The sequence below is a fragment of the Pteropus alecto genome, unplaced genomic scaffold (genome assembly GCF_000325575.1).
Source record: "Pteropus alecto unplaced genomic scaffold, ASM32557v1 scaffold164, whole genome shotgun sequence".
NCBI lineage: Eukaryota > Metazoa > Chordata > Mammalia > Chiroptera > Pteropodidae > Pteropus > Pteropus alecto.
In genome coordinates, this window is record NW_006439568.1 from 22,026,765 (window position 1) to 22,042,254 (window position 15,490).

The 15,490-nt window shown below is 33.8% G+C and overlaps 1 protein-coding gene across 1 annotated transcript; it reads left to right on the forward strand.

The window, feature by feature from the left end:
• Positions 1–31: 31 nt before the first annotated feature.
• FBXO43 (F-box protein 43) lies at positions 32–12,078 on the forward strand. Its single transcript, XM_006916650.2, has 5 exons — positions 32–733; positions 3,255–4,708; positions 7,185–7,287; positions 11,077–11,280; positions 11,385–12,078. The coding sequence occupies exons 1-5, from the start codon at positions 731–733 to the stop codon at positions 11,631–11,633; spliced, it is 2,013 nt and encodes a 670-aa protein (XP_006916712.1). The 5' UTR covers positions 32–730; the 3' UTR covers positions 11,634–12,078.
• The last annotated feature ends 3,412 nt before the right edge of the window (positions 12,079–15,490 follow it).

A 15,490-nucleotide genomic window follows, 5' to 3' on the forward strand; every position in this document is an offset into this window, starting at 1 on the left:
CCGGGCCTCCCTTGGGGCGAGGCCGTGGTTTCTCCTCAGCGCGCCCGGCGGTGCGGCGGCCCCTCGGTCTCCTGGTGGGCGGGAGCGGGGGACCCCAGGTGTGTGCCAGCGAGTGGGCCTCTGGGCGACCCCAGGCCCGCGCCCCACCTTGTTTTCCAGGTGCTGGGACTAGAGAGGCGCCCCGAAACCGTTCACTTTTCTCGCTCCGGTCCAGGTGACTCCCACCCACCCTCGGCTTGTTGGGGGCTTTCCGGGCCCAGGACCCTGACGGCCCAGCCAAGCCTCCCCCGCCAGCCGGGCCTCGGGAAGGTCGGGGAGGGACGCCCTGGTGAGGCCGTTACCCACCTGCGCGCATAGCACCTCGGGGTGGTGAATGACGGCGCCGCGGCTTACACTGCATTTTCAGCAACCAGAATTTGGGATGTTCCCTCAGTTCCAAGACTAGCTGGGGAAAACAAGGTTGTTAAAATACCTGCTGTCTGGAAAGCTGAAGGAAATGGTAAATGGTTTAGGCCTTTTCAAGTGTTAGAAATAATCCCTGCAAAATGTACTTTCCGTACCCTTCAAATGTTAGCAGTCACCCTACTACTGTACGTTTCAATTAATTGTTCAAACTAAAGTTTTCTCTTTAAGTGATATCTCTGACATGAATTTTAAAGGCAAAGTGAGAGATTTTCTTGTTTGGAAGAAGCCTGTATAACTTTGACATCTAAGAGCTCAAGATTTACTTATGGTAAGATTTTCCCACTTTAACAAATGAAGATTTGGTTTAAAAATAGTTAAATAGCATTTCATTCTCTGATTTGATGAGTGCATTTTTAAATTAAAAAAAAAATTTAAGAGCACTATAGAGACAAATGTTCTCAACCCTTTATCAGGAGCCTAGTGTTAAAAACAATATCGAGGAAGCTTGTTTGATTCATTAGTGAACTGTTGAATCCGTAAAATTAACTCAATGGGCATTCCATGATATCGCAGAAATAACTTTAAATTAATTAAAAATTAAGTTTTTCTGAAATAATTTTTTAATTTTTAAATTCCAGTTGGCATACAAAAATTAAGCTTTGAAAAACCAAGTTTTGTTTGAGACTAGTGTCTTGGGGTAGTGGAAAGATGAACATGATGACAGCAGAGAAAGCACGTTTGAGGCGATTTCAAATGTATAGATGAACAGAAAAGAAATTAGAAGAAAAAACTTTTTTTGTACGTTTATAACAAATAACCTATGGTTTTTAAGGGAAGAGACTATCTGCATCTCCACTTTGTTTCTAAGTTTGCTTCTGTTTCCCAAAATCTAGCTAGGTGAGACACCTAGTGGTAAAGTAGTAGAATAGTTACTTTTGTTTTAACTTTAAAATGATTCCTTGACCTAATTTTACCAAAGGACATGAATGAAAACTTATTAATAGAATAATTTTCAGGGAAGGTAAACATTTGTGGGTGAAGGTGAAATTTGAAAACACATTTTATCTTATTAATATTTTGAAAACAAAAGTTGTTTTCAAATATACAAATTATAGAAAGCAAAGTTTGATAGTCTTAGCTAGTAAGCATAAACAGAAGGTAGCAGTGATTCTAACAATCTGAGGGGATCTAGATCAGAAGGGGACATGTGTGAGTTTTTACCAGAATAGACTGTAGGTTTAAAAGGCTGAAAAACACTTAAGTACTTTGCCCAGTTATAATGATCATTTTGTGATTTGAGTAGCATTTAAAAAAAAAAAAAAGTTCATGCATTCACATATTTAACTGATATAACTGAGGCATAAATAACTTTCCCATTATAGCTAACTAAAATATATCTTCCCAGGATCTTTTAATAGAGAAAAATTGTGTATTTGGTCTGGAAAAAACTTTGAAAGAATGACAATCTTAGTGTCATTTGAATAATCTGGAGAAATATCAGAAATGATGATAACTTTCTTAGCTTTCTTTGAGTTAAGATTTAATTTGAGTTTCTAAAAAGAAGGAATGTAAAACTATTGAAAATAAGGAGTAAAGTATTTCCTAGTATCATTACAAATATAATTACTGAGTCACATTTCTTCTTTAAGTAATTTACTTGAATTCTTTGTTTGAAATTTCAAAAATATTGTAAAGGTTGAGTTCCCCACAAATAGTTGTCGGTTGTCTGTTGTCTGTGAATTCAAACCAGCAACTGGACCTTATGTCTCTAAATATTTAGAAGATGAGACATAAATGAGTATAACATGCCAACTTCGAAATGGCCCTATATCTGTAGAGCAGGGATTCACTTTGGTTAGCATAAGAAGAGTGTGTTGGTAATTTATCAGTGAGCCAAAGAGTCTTTGTAAGTGTGTAAGTCTGGGAATTCAGACCTTGTGAATGATCATGGGGACTGAATTTCTGAGGCAGGCCTCTATTACAAGTATGAATAACATTATCCTGGAGTTGCTTAGCCAAATTGCAGTTGAATTTGATGGCAGTATTCATTTTAAACATTTCCTAAAGACACGTGTAAAAATTAGCACATAGATTTTTCAAGCAGTTTAATTTCATCCCAGAAATTTGAAAGGAAATTTCCAACTGACTAGCTATAGGCCAGCACAAATGAGCTATAATATTAAAACTACAATTATGTACTTCAGCGCTGTTAAAATCATAAGGTAATAAAATCATCTAAAAATGATGCTGCCAACAAATGAACAGGACAAACAGACTCACGGACATGTACAGTAGACTAGTGGTTATCAGAGGATAGGGAGAGAGCGGGGAGGGGAGAGGTAAACGGAGTAAAAAGGGGTCAAATATGTGGTGACAGAAAGGAATCTAACTATGGGAGGTGAACACACAATGTAAATATATGTATGCCTTAACTGTTAAATTGTACACCTGATTGTACACCTGAAACTTACTAGATTTTGTTAACCAATGTTACCATAATAAAAAAATGAAAAAAAGAAAAGAAAAGCAGAGTACAGAATTTAAAAAAATTGATGTTGCCAGATATTTTTCTCCTCAACTGTTTAAGAAAATATTTGTGCATAGTGCTTAGACTATGCTTAGTCAAGTAACCTGTGAATATTTGCAAACTGAAAAATTTTGTTTTTATGTCAAAAGTAGTTTTAAATAAAATATACATGAGTATATTGTAGAGTAGATTTATTTTTAAAATAACTTTTTCGCCACAAAATTTCCATTATTATCTGTACTCATAACAAATAATGTATTTTGGTATAAGCTGTCAGACTACTCATTTCAAACGAAGAATAACATTTGTTTTCACTTTGTAGAAACGGATTTTGAAGATGTCAGAAAGGCATTCAGGTCAAGCTCAAACTGGAGCAGGAAAGGAGTTGGACTCTCCTACTGTCGATTGCAAGTACTCCAGCTCCAGAGATTTAAGTTCCACATCTTCATTTCAAGATAGTGGCTACAGTGAGTTGTTAAAATCGTGCAGCTTTGATAATACAGATAAAGAATTTTTTGAAAAGAAAGAAAAAGGCCTACCATTAAATTTCAGTCTGGGTTCAACACACCCTTTAGAGTCCCCTACTCAAAAAAAGAGATTCTTCTTCCCTAGAAAGGAAAAGGATAAAACCCCAGAACTTTGTGAAACTCCTAAAGTCAGGGGAAGAAAATTTTTACTACGCAGAAGGTTGGACATATCTTTTTCTCTTCTAAAGGGGAACTCTGAATCACAAAATAGTTCCCTCGAAAGTGGTATAAGCCAAGTTCTCAACTTAGAAAAAAATATTCCAAGCAATGCTTCAGGTTTTCCAAGGCAAAGTAATTTTAGTGCTGTAGTTACTAGCACTTTGAAAACGGAAGAAGCAGCTTCCAGCAGTCAGAAACTCAGACTTAATTTTTCTCAGCAGAAGACTTCCACAATTGATGACTCCAAAGATGAATGTAGCCTGTTTGAAGTTGAGTGTATATCTCCGATTCAGGGCAATAATTTTAGAGACTCTCTCACCCATGACTTAAGTGATAGCAGTCTCTGTGTTAATGATGAGAATACATATCCAGAACTTCTGGGCTCCTCTGATAGTGGGACAACTTGTGAAACAGATGAGGATATTTTTGTGACCCCAATAAGTAACCTTGTAGCAAACATTAAATTTAAGGCAAGTCAAAGGCTTTCTCCTTCAACTGAAGTGAGGGGCAATATTTCAACCCCTGCAGACAGTGGTTTTAACTCACTTTGCTTGGATAAATCAGAAGATTCCCTCTCTGACCAGGAGGGTTCTTTTCAAGAACTACTTCAGAAACATAAGGGAACTTTCAAAGTTGGGTCAAGGCGTCTTGGAAGGTTGAGAAGACTGTCTACCCTTCGGGAGCAAGGCTCACAATCAGAGACAGAAGAGGAAAAGCAAATCATCCACTCTGACTCTGAAACAACACCAGCAGCTGCTTCAGACATCTCAGAGAGTCAGCCTAGTGGTGACAGGCAGAGTGGGGATTTGATTTTGAGCTTTAAGAATTTATCAAAGACCCCAGCCTTGCAATTAGTGCATGAGCTGTTTATGAAAAGCAAAAGGAAAAGATTCCAGCAAAACAGTGCACACGAATTCTTAGAAGAAAGGGATAGAGGGAAAATAGCTGTGCTGCAGTGTGTACTTGCAGGACTAATTGGCAAGAAAATGGGTGTAGAACAACTGGACATCTTAACAGAATTAAAATGTAGAAATTTAAAGCACATTCTTGCAATGGTTTTAGATTCCTTGACTGCAGAAAGCCTATGCAGGTAAGAAATAAATTTTTTTTTTTCTGAAATAAAACTGCCTTTTATCACTTTTTTTTTAAGTTGAAAAGCTTTTCTATGAGCTAAGTAGTTCTGTTTTTTGTTTTATTATTTGTCTTCAATTGTCTTACACTATATCAAAGGTGGTTTAGTGAACTTCCTGATAGAACTTACTGATATAATTCCTAACATTTAAAAAAGTCTTCTTTAGAAGCAACAGTATAGTCTCCTTATGGATAAAGTTCATGTCAATCATTTGAGAAGAGGGTTCCTAAAAGTAAAACTTTAAAATTTCAAAATGGCAAGCTTTATTCCATGATAGTTATTTAATGACTTATTTAATAGTTCATATCCTGGTTTCAGATTGCAAATTGTACTAAAGTTATGATACTTGATCAGAAATAATGTAGAGCATTATGGTGACTAAGAAATGACAACATACAAAGGATACCATTTATTTAAGTTCTAGAATCCAAGAATAGTGGTTAGCTTTCATTTTAGGGCTTGGGAATATGAATTATTTCATTTTAATTGCTAACACAGCAGTGGAAATTAATTAATTTTGGAAATTTCAAGGAATTAGAAACTGAAGAATTTGTGATTACAGAGATTTCGGTATACTGAGTGCTGCTACACAAAGAGGAACTAAGTCAGGCATTTTGGAGTGTTGGGGGTGGGAACTAGGGTTACAAAGACTAAAGTGAGACTGTTCATATGGGCAATTTTGGGGAGTTGCAGGACCGTCAGAGATCAAGGCCCTTGGGAAGGAGGGAAGCCATGTGTAACAGCATTTCTGCCAAGTGGTGGTTTGGGGAAGACACGCAGGAGAATTAGTGAACCTCTTTTTCAAAAGCATTTTGTCTAGAGTTTGATTCATTGAGTCCTTGCTGTTTTTATGGCTACTACTTCTAAAGAGACCTTCTTCACCTTTCTCCCATGAATAATTAGAGGCTATTATAGAGAATTGTGGAATTTCATAGCTAGAAATCTGAGATATCTAGTCCAGTTATGTATTATGCAGATGAGGAAACTGAGCTCCAGAGAAGTTAAGTGACCAGCCAATAGTCACTCAAGGAGATAAAAATAGATCCAGATTTATAATCAAGTCCTCTAATATCTAATCCAGTAGTTTCCCACAAACTCTTAAGGTTTAAAACCTTTCCAAAAAGACTTGATCAGAAATGTATTTGGTCTAACCCAAGTAGGATAATAAACAGATTAGTGCACCTATGTATGTATGCCTTTTAAAAATGTTCAAATGAGATAAATTATTCATTTAAAAGATTAAGAGATGGCTAAGATACAGGAATTTTATTTTTTATATGCTGGAGTATTTGAATATAGACTAGTTAAAATAAAAACTTGGATGATACTTTTTGGTACTCATTTGTGGGAGCAGTTGATATTGAGTCATATTTCAATAATTACCTCTCCTGCCCAGCCCTCCAAATTTATAGTGTTTGTACTGCAGAATGCACGTATAATGTTAGCATTGTTTATTCTTGGTAATTTGAGATTATGTTCCATTGAAATAGCTTTGGCAAATACCCAAATATACAGTTCATTTATTCCCCATTAATGAGTGATGTTCTGCCTATTCCTCTTCATCATCCTGATATAAGATACATGGATCAGCTTAGAGCAATGGCAACTGAAGAGGCCATGGTAGCTGGGAGAATAGTAGTGCTGACAACTTAAGTAGTACCTGAGTGACTTTTTTTAACCGTCTGATCTTACTCCCTTTGATTTGTTAGAGTAATAAAAAAAGACCAAATTAACAGTTGAAGGATTATCTTTACTAATTAGTAAAGTCGAAGTTATTGGTAAATAAGCAATCATTAGACATGTATTGTTTTTTTTCTTTAGCTGCTTCATTCTCATAAACTTTGGTTTATAAAATAGGAACTTCGTAGTGCTACTCATAATAATATTTATTATTTGGCGCTTAGTACTTCCAATGAAAGATTGATTGTTCTCATGTTTGTTTAATCAAAATAACAGATTTGTTAAATACATTGATAGGAGAAATTGATAAAAACCACTTGTGTTATAGATGATAATCATTTGCTGCAAGTTGTGTCCCAAATTTCCAATCTTAGTGTCACAGTTAAAGTTAAATCCTCATAATCAGTCTCCCTATGGACTCCTATTGGCTTTATATGAAACTATGTTTTTCCCTTAACCATTTACGAGATAATCTATCAGCATAATGCTGGCATATTTAATACTTTCATAGGATTTCTTTCATGTGGTGAAACAATATGAAACAACGATGTAGATCAAATCATATTTTAATTTTAATATTTTAATTTTTATTTTTTAAGTCATATTTTTAATGTAAATTTTTAGGTTTAAATTTACTGTCCAAAATCTTTTTAAAAGTTTTTCTTTAAACCTTTCCAAAAAGACTTGATCATGTGCAAGAAAATGTTGATCTTGTGGAATATGTACAATATAAGGACTGATCTTTTTGTTATAGTGTTTGGAAAGTGAGCAGAAATTGGCGTGAAATTATTGTTCAAGATAAAAAAGCAAATCGGAGGAGGAAATTTTATATCGCACAATTGAAAACAGATTCCGAGGTAATGTATATCATACTTTTCCAGAATGGATTCTAAATATAAATAACCCCTTATTGCCGGACAACCTAATTTGGTTTTCTTGCTATCTTTTAACCTTTTCCATTTAGCAAACATTCCCTCATAAAAGTCTTTACTTTTCCCAAACTCTACCTAGCATCAAGAACATCTTGTTGGGTTTGTTGTTGTTTAAGAATATGTGCTGTTGGCAGTATTTGAATACCAGTGATATGCTGAATCCTATTCAAAGTTAGATATCTTTATAGCATTCTCCATTTAGTATTTTGAGTGGGTATTATGTGCCAGTTGCTTAGATTACAATGGTGAACATTTCCGACATGGTCTGTGTTCTCTTGGAGCTCATACCCTATGGGTGATACAGGTAAACAGGTGATTACAATACAGATGTGTTAGGGGAAACCCAGAGTTAGTTCTATTGAAACACTTAAAAGCAGTGTTTGATACTTGAGAATCGAGAGCAGGCTTTTCAGAAAAAGTGCATCTCAGCTGAAACCTGAATGATGAACTTGCAGTTAGCCAGGTGAAGGCAGGCAATAGTGTTTCAGCAGAGGGAATAGCATGTATGAAGGCATGGAGGTGAGTGAGCATGGCAGATTAGTACCGGGATAGCATCAGAAACATGTACTCCCTTGAAACTCTGAGGTGCAGCCTTGAAGTTACAAGTTCTACGGAAGCTGATTAATTCTTCCTAGAGACGCTACTTGGTGTAATGGCATCTGATGACTGGCACTCATATTTATTGTATGTTCAACTTTTAGATCTTTCTTAGGCATCCATACCAGAAGACACTCTTGAGAGTTTACCCCCTTATTCTTGTTCTAGTAATAAGGATTTAATAACATAAGTAAATTTCTAATTTGGTTAAATATAATAATTGAGATGAAGTGTGGCATAAACAAATATGAAACCTAGATACAGCTCCGTAGGTTTCTCATTACAATGAAATATTAGTGACTGCTGTTAACTAAAGCATTAAATTTCTATTTTACTCTGAAGAAAAGTTTTACTTTCTCACCTATTTGGTTGCCTTATGACTGATTCACAGATCCTGGCTACTTATGGCTACAGCTGCTGGCTCTGGGAGCTGATAATAGTGAAGATATTAATTGTCTTCCTAATATATCTTTTTAGAGTGCTGCCCTACATGGGAAGGACATAATAAACAATTTTTAAGCCAGCATCTATTAATGTTAAACTTTTAGCTCTATGTGCTCCTTACATACTACAAGGAAGAAACCTGTGGTTGTATTTGGCAACCCTTCAGGTAATTCTAAATAAAATATTCTGTTTTCATAGCCTACCCACCACTTTTTTTAAATCTTAGTTTCTTAAAGTGCTATACTTTTTTCCTTACTTAAACTTTTTTTTTCTTATTTTGGCTTGCTTTTTATTTATTATTTTCCAAAGTAAAACATATACATGGCTAAAAAAGCCAAATTGAATGATGAGGCTTGTAACAAAACACATTCTTTTGCCCTATCTCTTCCTACTCTTGATTCTTGCCCCATCAAAGCAATTACTTTAAACTCTTAAGCTGTTCCTTCTGAAGTTTACATCCACATTTCTAAGTAGCATGCATTTACTTCTATTTCTTGGCATTATTTTCTATAGAGAAATTGTTTTTTAACTTCTCACCACTACTACCACTACCTGCCTATCCACCTCTCTCTGAATGCCTTTCTCCCTTTCTCCTATCTTAATGAATCACCATTATTTGGGATTGAATCAGAATTAGGTGCTGACATTATGAAGACTGTATTGAGATTATCATGACTTTTTGACAGCTGTGATATATGGTACGTATGATTACACCTTTTTTTTTAATAGAGCTTTTCCCCCCCAGAGTTAATAATTTCCCAGTTTCTTTCTTTTTTGCTTAGTGTTTCTCTATACAGACCCCTGATTCATCTCCTATTATCCACCAGAACTGGAAATCTCCTCTGTAAGTCCAAACAAATCAGATATTCTACCCATTCCTCTTTATCCTCAGAGACATCCTTCCTGGTGCCCTTGCCCCTCTCATTCTGATATGGACTGGTTGCTTTCTACTTGGACTATCCTAATGTATCATCAGCTAAAACAAAAGTTATAAAACAAAGTCGTTAGACGGTTTTCCTCATACTTGTATAGCGTCACTGAAAGCTCTTTAGTGTGAAATTTTGAAGGCACAGACCAGCTACATGTAATAGGATCTCAATTTTATGTTTGCTTTATAGCAGTGAGAAATGAGCATTAAAATTGGAATACTACACCTTTTCCATTGAATTTCTAAAGTTACTGTAATCATGGAAATGACCAACCATAAGGTGACTCTGCTCTCACATTTAAATGTTCCTGGCAACATGATGATGACTATATTTCAGAAATTTTTGCCGTCACTAACTGCTTTGCCTTATATCGTTCAAAGATAGTAGCACACATTTTAAGCTCCAGGAGAACAAGGATTAAATTGTTTTTTCACTTGGCACCTTTGGGTGTTCTGTAAATATTTGTCAAATAAATGAATGTTTCTTCTGTGGCTGAAATTTGCTTCAACAAAATATCTCTGTTCATTTTTTTGGTGCATGCACAATCACTGTTTACCAACTGCATCAAAATCCATTGAAATTTTAGTGTGCTCTTGTGTCATGTGCTTGTGGCCCAGGCTGCAAATCATTTATACAAATGTAATATAGAGATGTATTGAGTCCTTGAAATTTGTCAACTAATTTCTGAAAACCAGTATTCATCCATTACACATATGCATATATTGTTAAATTGTTAATCATGTAATTTTTCATGACCAGCTAACCTCATTTCCTATATTTATCCTACTAAAATTTTTCATGTTTTAGGTCTCCCCACTATTAGGAAGCAACTGTGGCTAAGGGAGACTATCAAGGGAGAGGAAGCACAATTATAGTTGGACACATGAGGAAATTCACCCACTTACATTTTATTTTGATAAGTGGTTAAGAATGCCAGTTTGTTTTTTAAAAAAAAAACTTACTTTTTTTTTTATCACCAACTTTAACAAAGTAGAAGGCTATAATGATTACTCATTGAAAATATTTTTTTGATGAATATTTGATATGGAAATCCAGTTCAGATAAAAGCGATATCTACTTCTCCATTTAAAATATCAAAGCTGTTTAAAACTTAAAGGTAAAATGAATCAAGTATTTATAAGAATTGCAAAAACAGCCAGACAAATTGGTTGTCATGGTCTAACCAGGCTCATTATTCTTTTAACATATGGCAAAGTAAGAAACCTTCAAAGAATTTCAAGATATCCCATAGCAAACTTTAAAAAGGACCCACCTCTTCTTAGACCTTGACTTAAAACAGGGGTTGGCAAACTCTGGTCTGTGGGCCAAATCCTGTCTGTCACCTGTATTTTTAAGTTAAGTTTTCTTGAAACTCAGTCCTGCTCTCTCATTTTCATATCTCATTGTTAAAATGGCGGTAGAGTAGCTGTGACTATCTGCCCTGAGAAGTGTAAAATGTATACTATCTGGCTCTTTTTAGAAGAATGCTGCCAACTCATGCCTTAAACAGAAAAATAACCAATCATGAAAACTTAAAGCTAACATTTATTGTTTTGAATTTTTATATTTATTTCTTTGACTTCTAAGTATTAGCTAAGAGGAAAAAAATTCTAAAGAAGAAAGGTTTAGGAAGAAAATTCTAGTGATATGAAATCACTTCCAAACATTTAAATACATGTGCATCAGAAAGCTGTCTTGGAACTTTTGATATTACAGTACTGACCCCTCTTGTCTTTTACCACAGGGGGCTATTTTAAATGTTCAGGATGCTGCCACTCGGCTCCATCTTTTAAATCGATCCGCTTTAAGATCTGTACAAGCTCAGGCTAGGATACCAGGTTCTCAGAAAGAACAAGTTTCAACATTTTCTCCTTGGGGAGAAGTTTTGACACCTATAGCAAGCTCTTCAGTTACTCACTCACATAGTAAACAGGAAGAATATGTTAAGGTGAGTATTTATCATAAGTTATTAGAAATAAATATTTACAGAGTTTGAAATAAGCGATTCTCTATATGAAACTGGAAGATTTAGTGTATATGCTTTCACTGCAGGTTGCCAAAACACTTTTTATCGATGAAGCATTAAAACCTTGCCCAAGGTGCCAATCCCCTGCTAAGTACCAGCCATATAAGAAAAGGGGACTATGTAGCCGCAGAACCTGTGGTTTTGACTTTTGTGTGTTATGTTTGTGTGCTTATCATGGGTCTGAAGAATGTAGTAGAGGAACAGCAAATCCAAGAAATAGAAAAGATGCTCTTCCAGGAAGTGCCCAGAGTAAGCGGAATTTAAAACGCCTTTAAAGAGACTTATAAAAGAAGCATTCCCCTAAGCAACATTTTGTCTGACTTAAAATTATGAATTTTTTGAAAGCATACAAATTTTCCCATTAATGACAGATGATGATTTATTTCCTATTTTGTATATATTATAATCCATGTCATTGTATGTTTTCTTTCAAGTAGTGAGTTTTTGAAGAAATTTTATTTTACTATGTCACTTTTACCAGTTTTAATAACTTAGTATTTTAAATAAAGAATTTTCAATGTTACCATATATATGTATTTAACTGTTTCATGTAATATTTAAAAATTGTGCATTTCATCACTATGTGTTGAAATGTTCTTCAATCACTTTTAAATAATAGTTTTTTCCAAATAGTAAAACTTTTTAACTTGAGATAGATGGTCTTATAGATTTAGAAAATGAGTATTTAAAATGAAATCTAAATAAAATGTTTTCAGAAGTTCTATTGAATTTATAATTTCAATCTTTCTCATGAGTTGGTGAGAGTCATATTTGGGCAGACTTCTGGTAAATAAAATTTACTTAATATTGATAACTGAGAAGATATAAACAAATTATTAGACATATGTGGTTATTCATAATGGGAATCTTAGTCAATAAACTCTTATAAGTCACATACTTCATATAAGTACTTTTTAAAATTCTAGAGCTATAGTCACAGATTTCATTTGTTTATTCTAGCCTGGGTGTAAATATTGTGACAAACGTGGGCTGCTTGGAAAAGATAGGTTTTTTTGTTTTTTTGTTTTTTTTAAATAAGAAACTTTGTTAAATTGCTTATAATGTACCTCTTTTCAAAAATTATTTGAGGTTACATGTTTCATTTATAGAACAGCAGCAAGAAAGAGAGATAAGCTCTATTGCTAAACAAATTATTAAACCCAGGGGAAAATTTGAAGATAGTTTCATAATTGTATCTAGATAACTGATGTATGTATATGTCTGTGTGTATACTACACACACATATTTAAAATGTAGCTTTTATACATTTTTAAAAGTGTGATTAGATAATTTTAAAGTATGAATTAGATATCAATATATTTGGAAAATCTCTAAATTTTGTAGTTTAATTCACTAAAAATTTTTGATTGACTGCTAAATATTAAATTTTTATCTATATCCTTTCTAATTAAACAAAGAATTTTGAAAGCTAAATATAAATATGAATAAATTGTTAGTTTATTTAATATGTTACACAGTCCATAAATTTTACATCACATATTCTGATTTATTTAATTCTAACCAAGTTTAGTTTTCAATATCTATTTAATTTCCTGAATTATTTTCTACATCAGGATCAATATACTTATCAATGTTGTTCAACTGAGGCTTTACTTTTTTTCTCCATTAGAGAAGTTCCTTTGTTTTTAGGAATTATTCCCAGTCTTGATTCTCGTAATTTATTAAATCAACTCCGATTTAATCCAAACTAGGTACTTAATCTTGTGGCCTCTCTTCCTCTGGCTCTGATCAAATCATATCTTCCCAAGTCATATGTACATTTTTGCTATTTTATGCTCTTGATATCTGCATTGCCTAAATGCCATTCCAAAAGTGGCTTTTTAGGTCTTAAAAATCACAGATCCAGTTTAATGATTTTTTTTTTAAATGAAAAGCAAGATTGTCTATGTAATTTTAAATGTTTACATTTCCCATTATCTTATGAGTTTTTATATTTTTTTACAGAATAATGGAAAAGGAAAGGCAAGTGTTTCTTTTACCTCTTGATACATGAAATTGTCAGTAGTGCCCTGCAGGAATCTGGAGTCCTATTTCCAGTCCATTACGAGGCACTTTGTTATTGTCTTATGCTTTACAATCACACTGCCTTTCCTGTGTGGTCACGTTTGTCATCTGTGCTTACCCAGTCTATTAGAATGTAATATTTTATTTCACTCTGGTGGTGAAAAAGTAGATTTTTACAACATTAATTTTATAAGTCAATAATTTGAATGTGTTCCTCCGTAGGTACTGTTAACAATGGAAATTCAAAATTTTATATTTTGACTTAATTAAAATTTGAGCACTACGATCAAATAGTTATGAGTGAAATAGTATAAGGACTGAAAACACATTTTAATGATTTTATAATAAAACTTTCTGAGGAAAAATGATTAGAGTTAAGAATTTAAAAGATAAGTTTTATATTTATGATAGGGTCAAGAGGTAAGTAGGTTAACTAGAAGAAAATCATACAGTATTCATGAACAACTTTATTAAACAAAGGCTCCAGCTGTCCAGGAAACAATCAACATTATCCTAATTATTGTAAATCATTATGTATTATTGTAACTGATTGGAGTAGTTACCCTCGCTATATGCTCCCATAGCATCCTGTTCTTCCACTGTCATGGCACTTAGTTCACTTTCTTTAAATTGCTTATTTAATTTTCTTTCTCCATAAAGTATAAAGTCTGTGAAGTCCTGAACTATATCATGTTTAATTTAAATGCTATTGCATCCCTAGTACCTAGCCTAGTGCCATGCAAGTAGAAGGTACTGAATAAATATTTATTGAATGAGTAGATTTTTTTAGTGCTATTAGTAATTTCTATCCTACTAAACCATTATACTTCTATCCTAATAATTTGTTAATTTCTTAGTGTTTGATTTCAGTGAATGCTTCATTAAACAAAAAAGTGGAATCTAAATGATTTCTTAAATTGTTTTTAACATTTAATCAGTGGATTTGTTTGGTTTACTCATTCTTTTAGCTGATTTTTCTTACAGCTTGTTAGGGCTTAATGGAAGGAGTGCTAGGCTAGGAGTCAAAAGCCCTAGTTGTTATCCTGAACTATGTACTAACTGTGCTCTTATGCAAGTCACTTCTTGATTCTGAGCCTATTCTTTTTATCTATAAATAAGAAAAATTAAAAGAGATGATGTATTGTGAAATCACTCTTGAAACTCTATGTGGTACACCAATATGTGTTAGTACACATTTGACTACACGTGAATAGAATAAAATGAAATAGTATTTGTGGGGATAGAACATATGACCTTAATATCAATAGCTTATACCGAAAGAAACTGTAAAGTCAACCTTTAACTTGCTTGTAAAAGATGTCTGAAATTATCCAACTGTGAATTGAGCATTTACTATATATAGGCACTGTTCTAAATCCTTTACATGTGTTAACCCATTTATTCCTCACAGTAACTCTCTAAGGCAGTTATTATCTTATTCCTTTTATACATCAGAAAACCAAGAATCAGGTTAAATCTAATCAGGTTAAATCACACAGACAGCAAGTAGGGAGAGCCAGGATTCTAGAAGAGGTAATCTGCCACTTATACATGACAAAACTCTTTACAGAACCCCTGTTAATAAATTCAGTATGCATATAATTAGCATGTCTTAAATGGAAAATTGTTTGCCTCTTAAGAAATATCATTGGTATACCAAGAAAAAAATAATTCTAATTTAGAACAATTTTGCCTGAATAGAGTAGTTCCTTAGTTCATGAGTGGCTTAAACAACTCCATCATTTGAAAAAGTAAATGAATTACATGAATACACTATTATCTGAGAGCTCAATTCAAGAGAAAGACCACTGTTCCAGTCCCAAAGTATTACCACATTCCAGTAATTACTACATTCTTACAGGTTTTGATTATGGTGAGAAAAAATAATAAGAAAAAGTTCACCAAACATTTATCGTTGGTCTACTCCGTGTCCTCAAGAAGATAGCAAAACGAGGGAGATTAAATTTGGTACTTTATTTTTGTATTTTGTTTTGCTTCTAAATAAAAACATAAGGAAAAGAATGACTGTTAATTCTGGAGAAAATCAATAAATGCTTTACATTCCACTGACTTAGAATAAGAACCTTTATATCTTTCCTCCTATGGT

Coding starts and splice junctions, on each gene's coding strand:
- FBXO43 (XM_006916650.2), top strand. Junction 7,288..11,076: donor AATTGAAAACAGATTCCGAG/GTAATGTATATC, acceptor CTTTTACCACAG/GGGGCTATTTTAAATGTTCA. Junction 11,281..11,384: donor AACAGGAAGAATATGTTAAG/GTGAGTATTTAT, acceptor CTTTCACTGCAG/GTTGCCAAAACACTTTTTAT.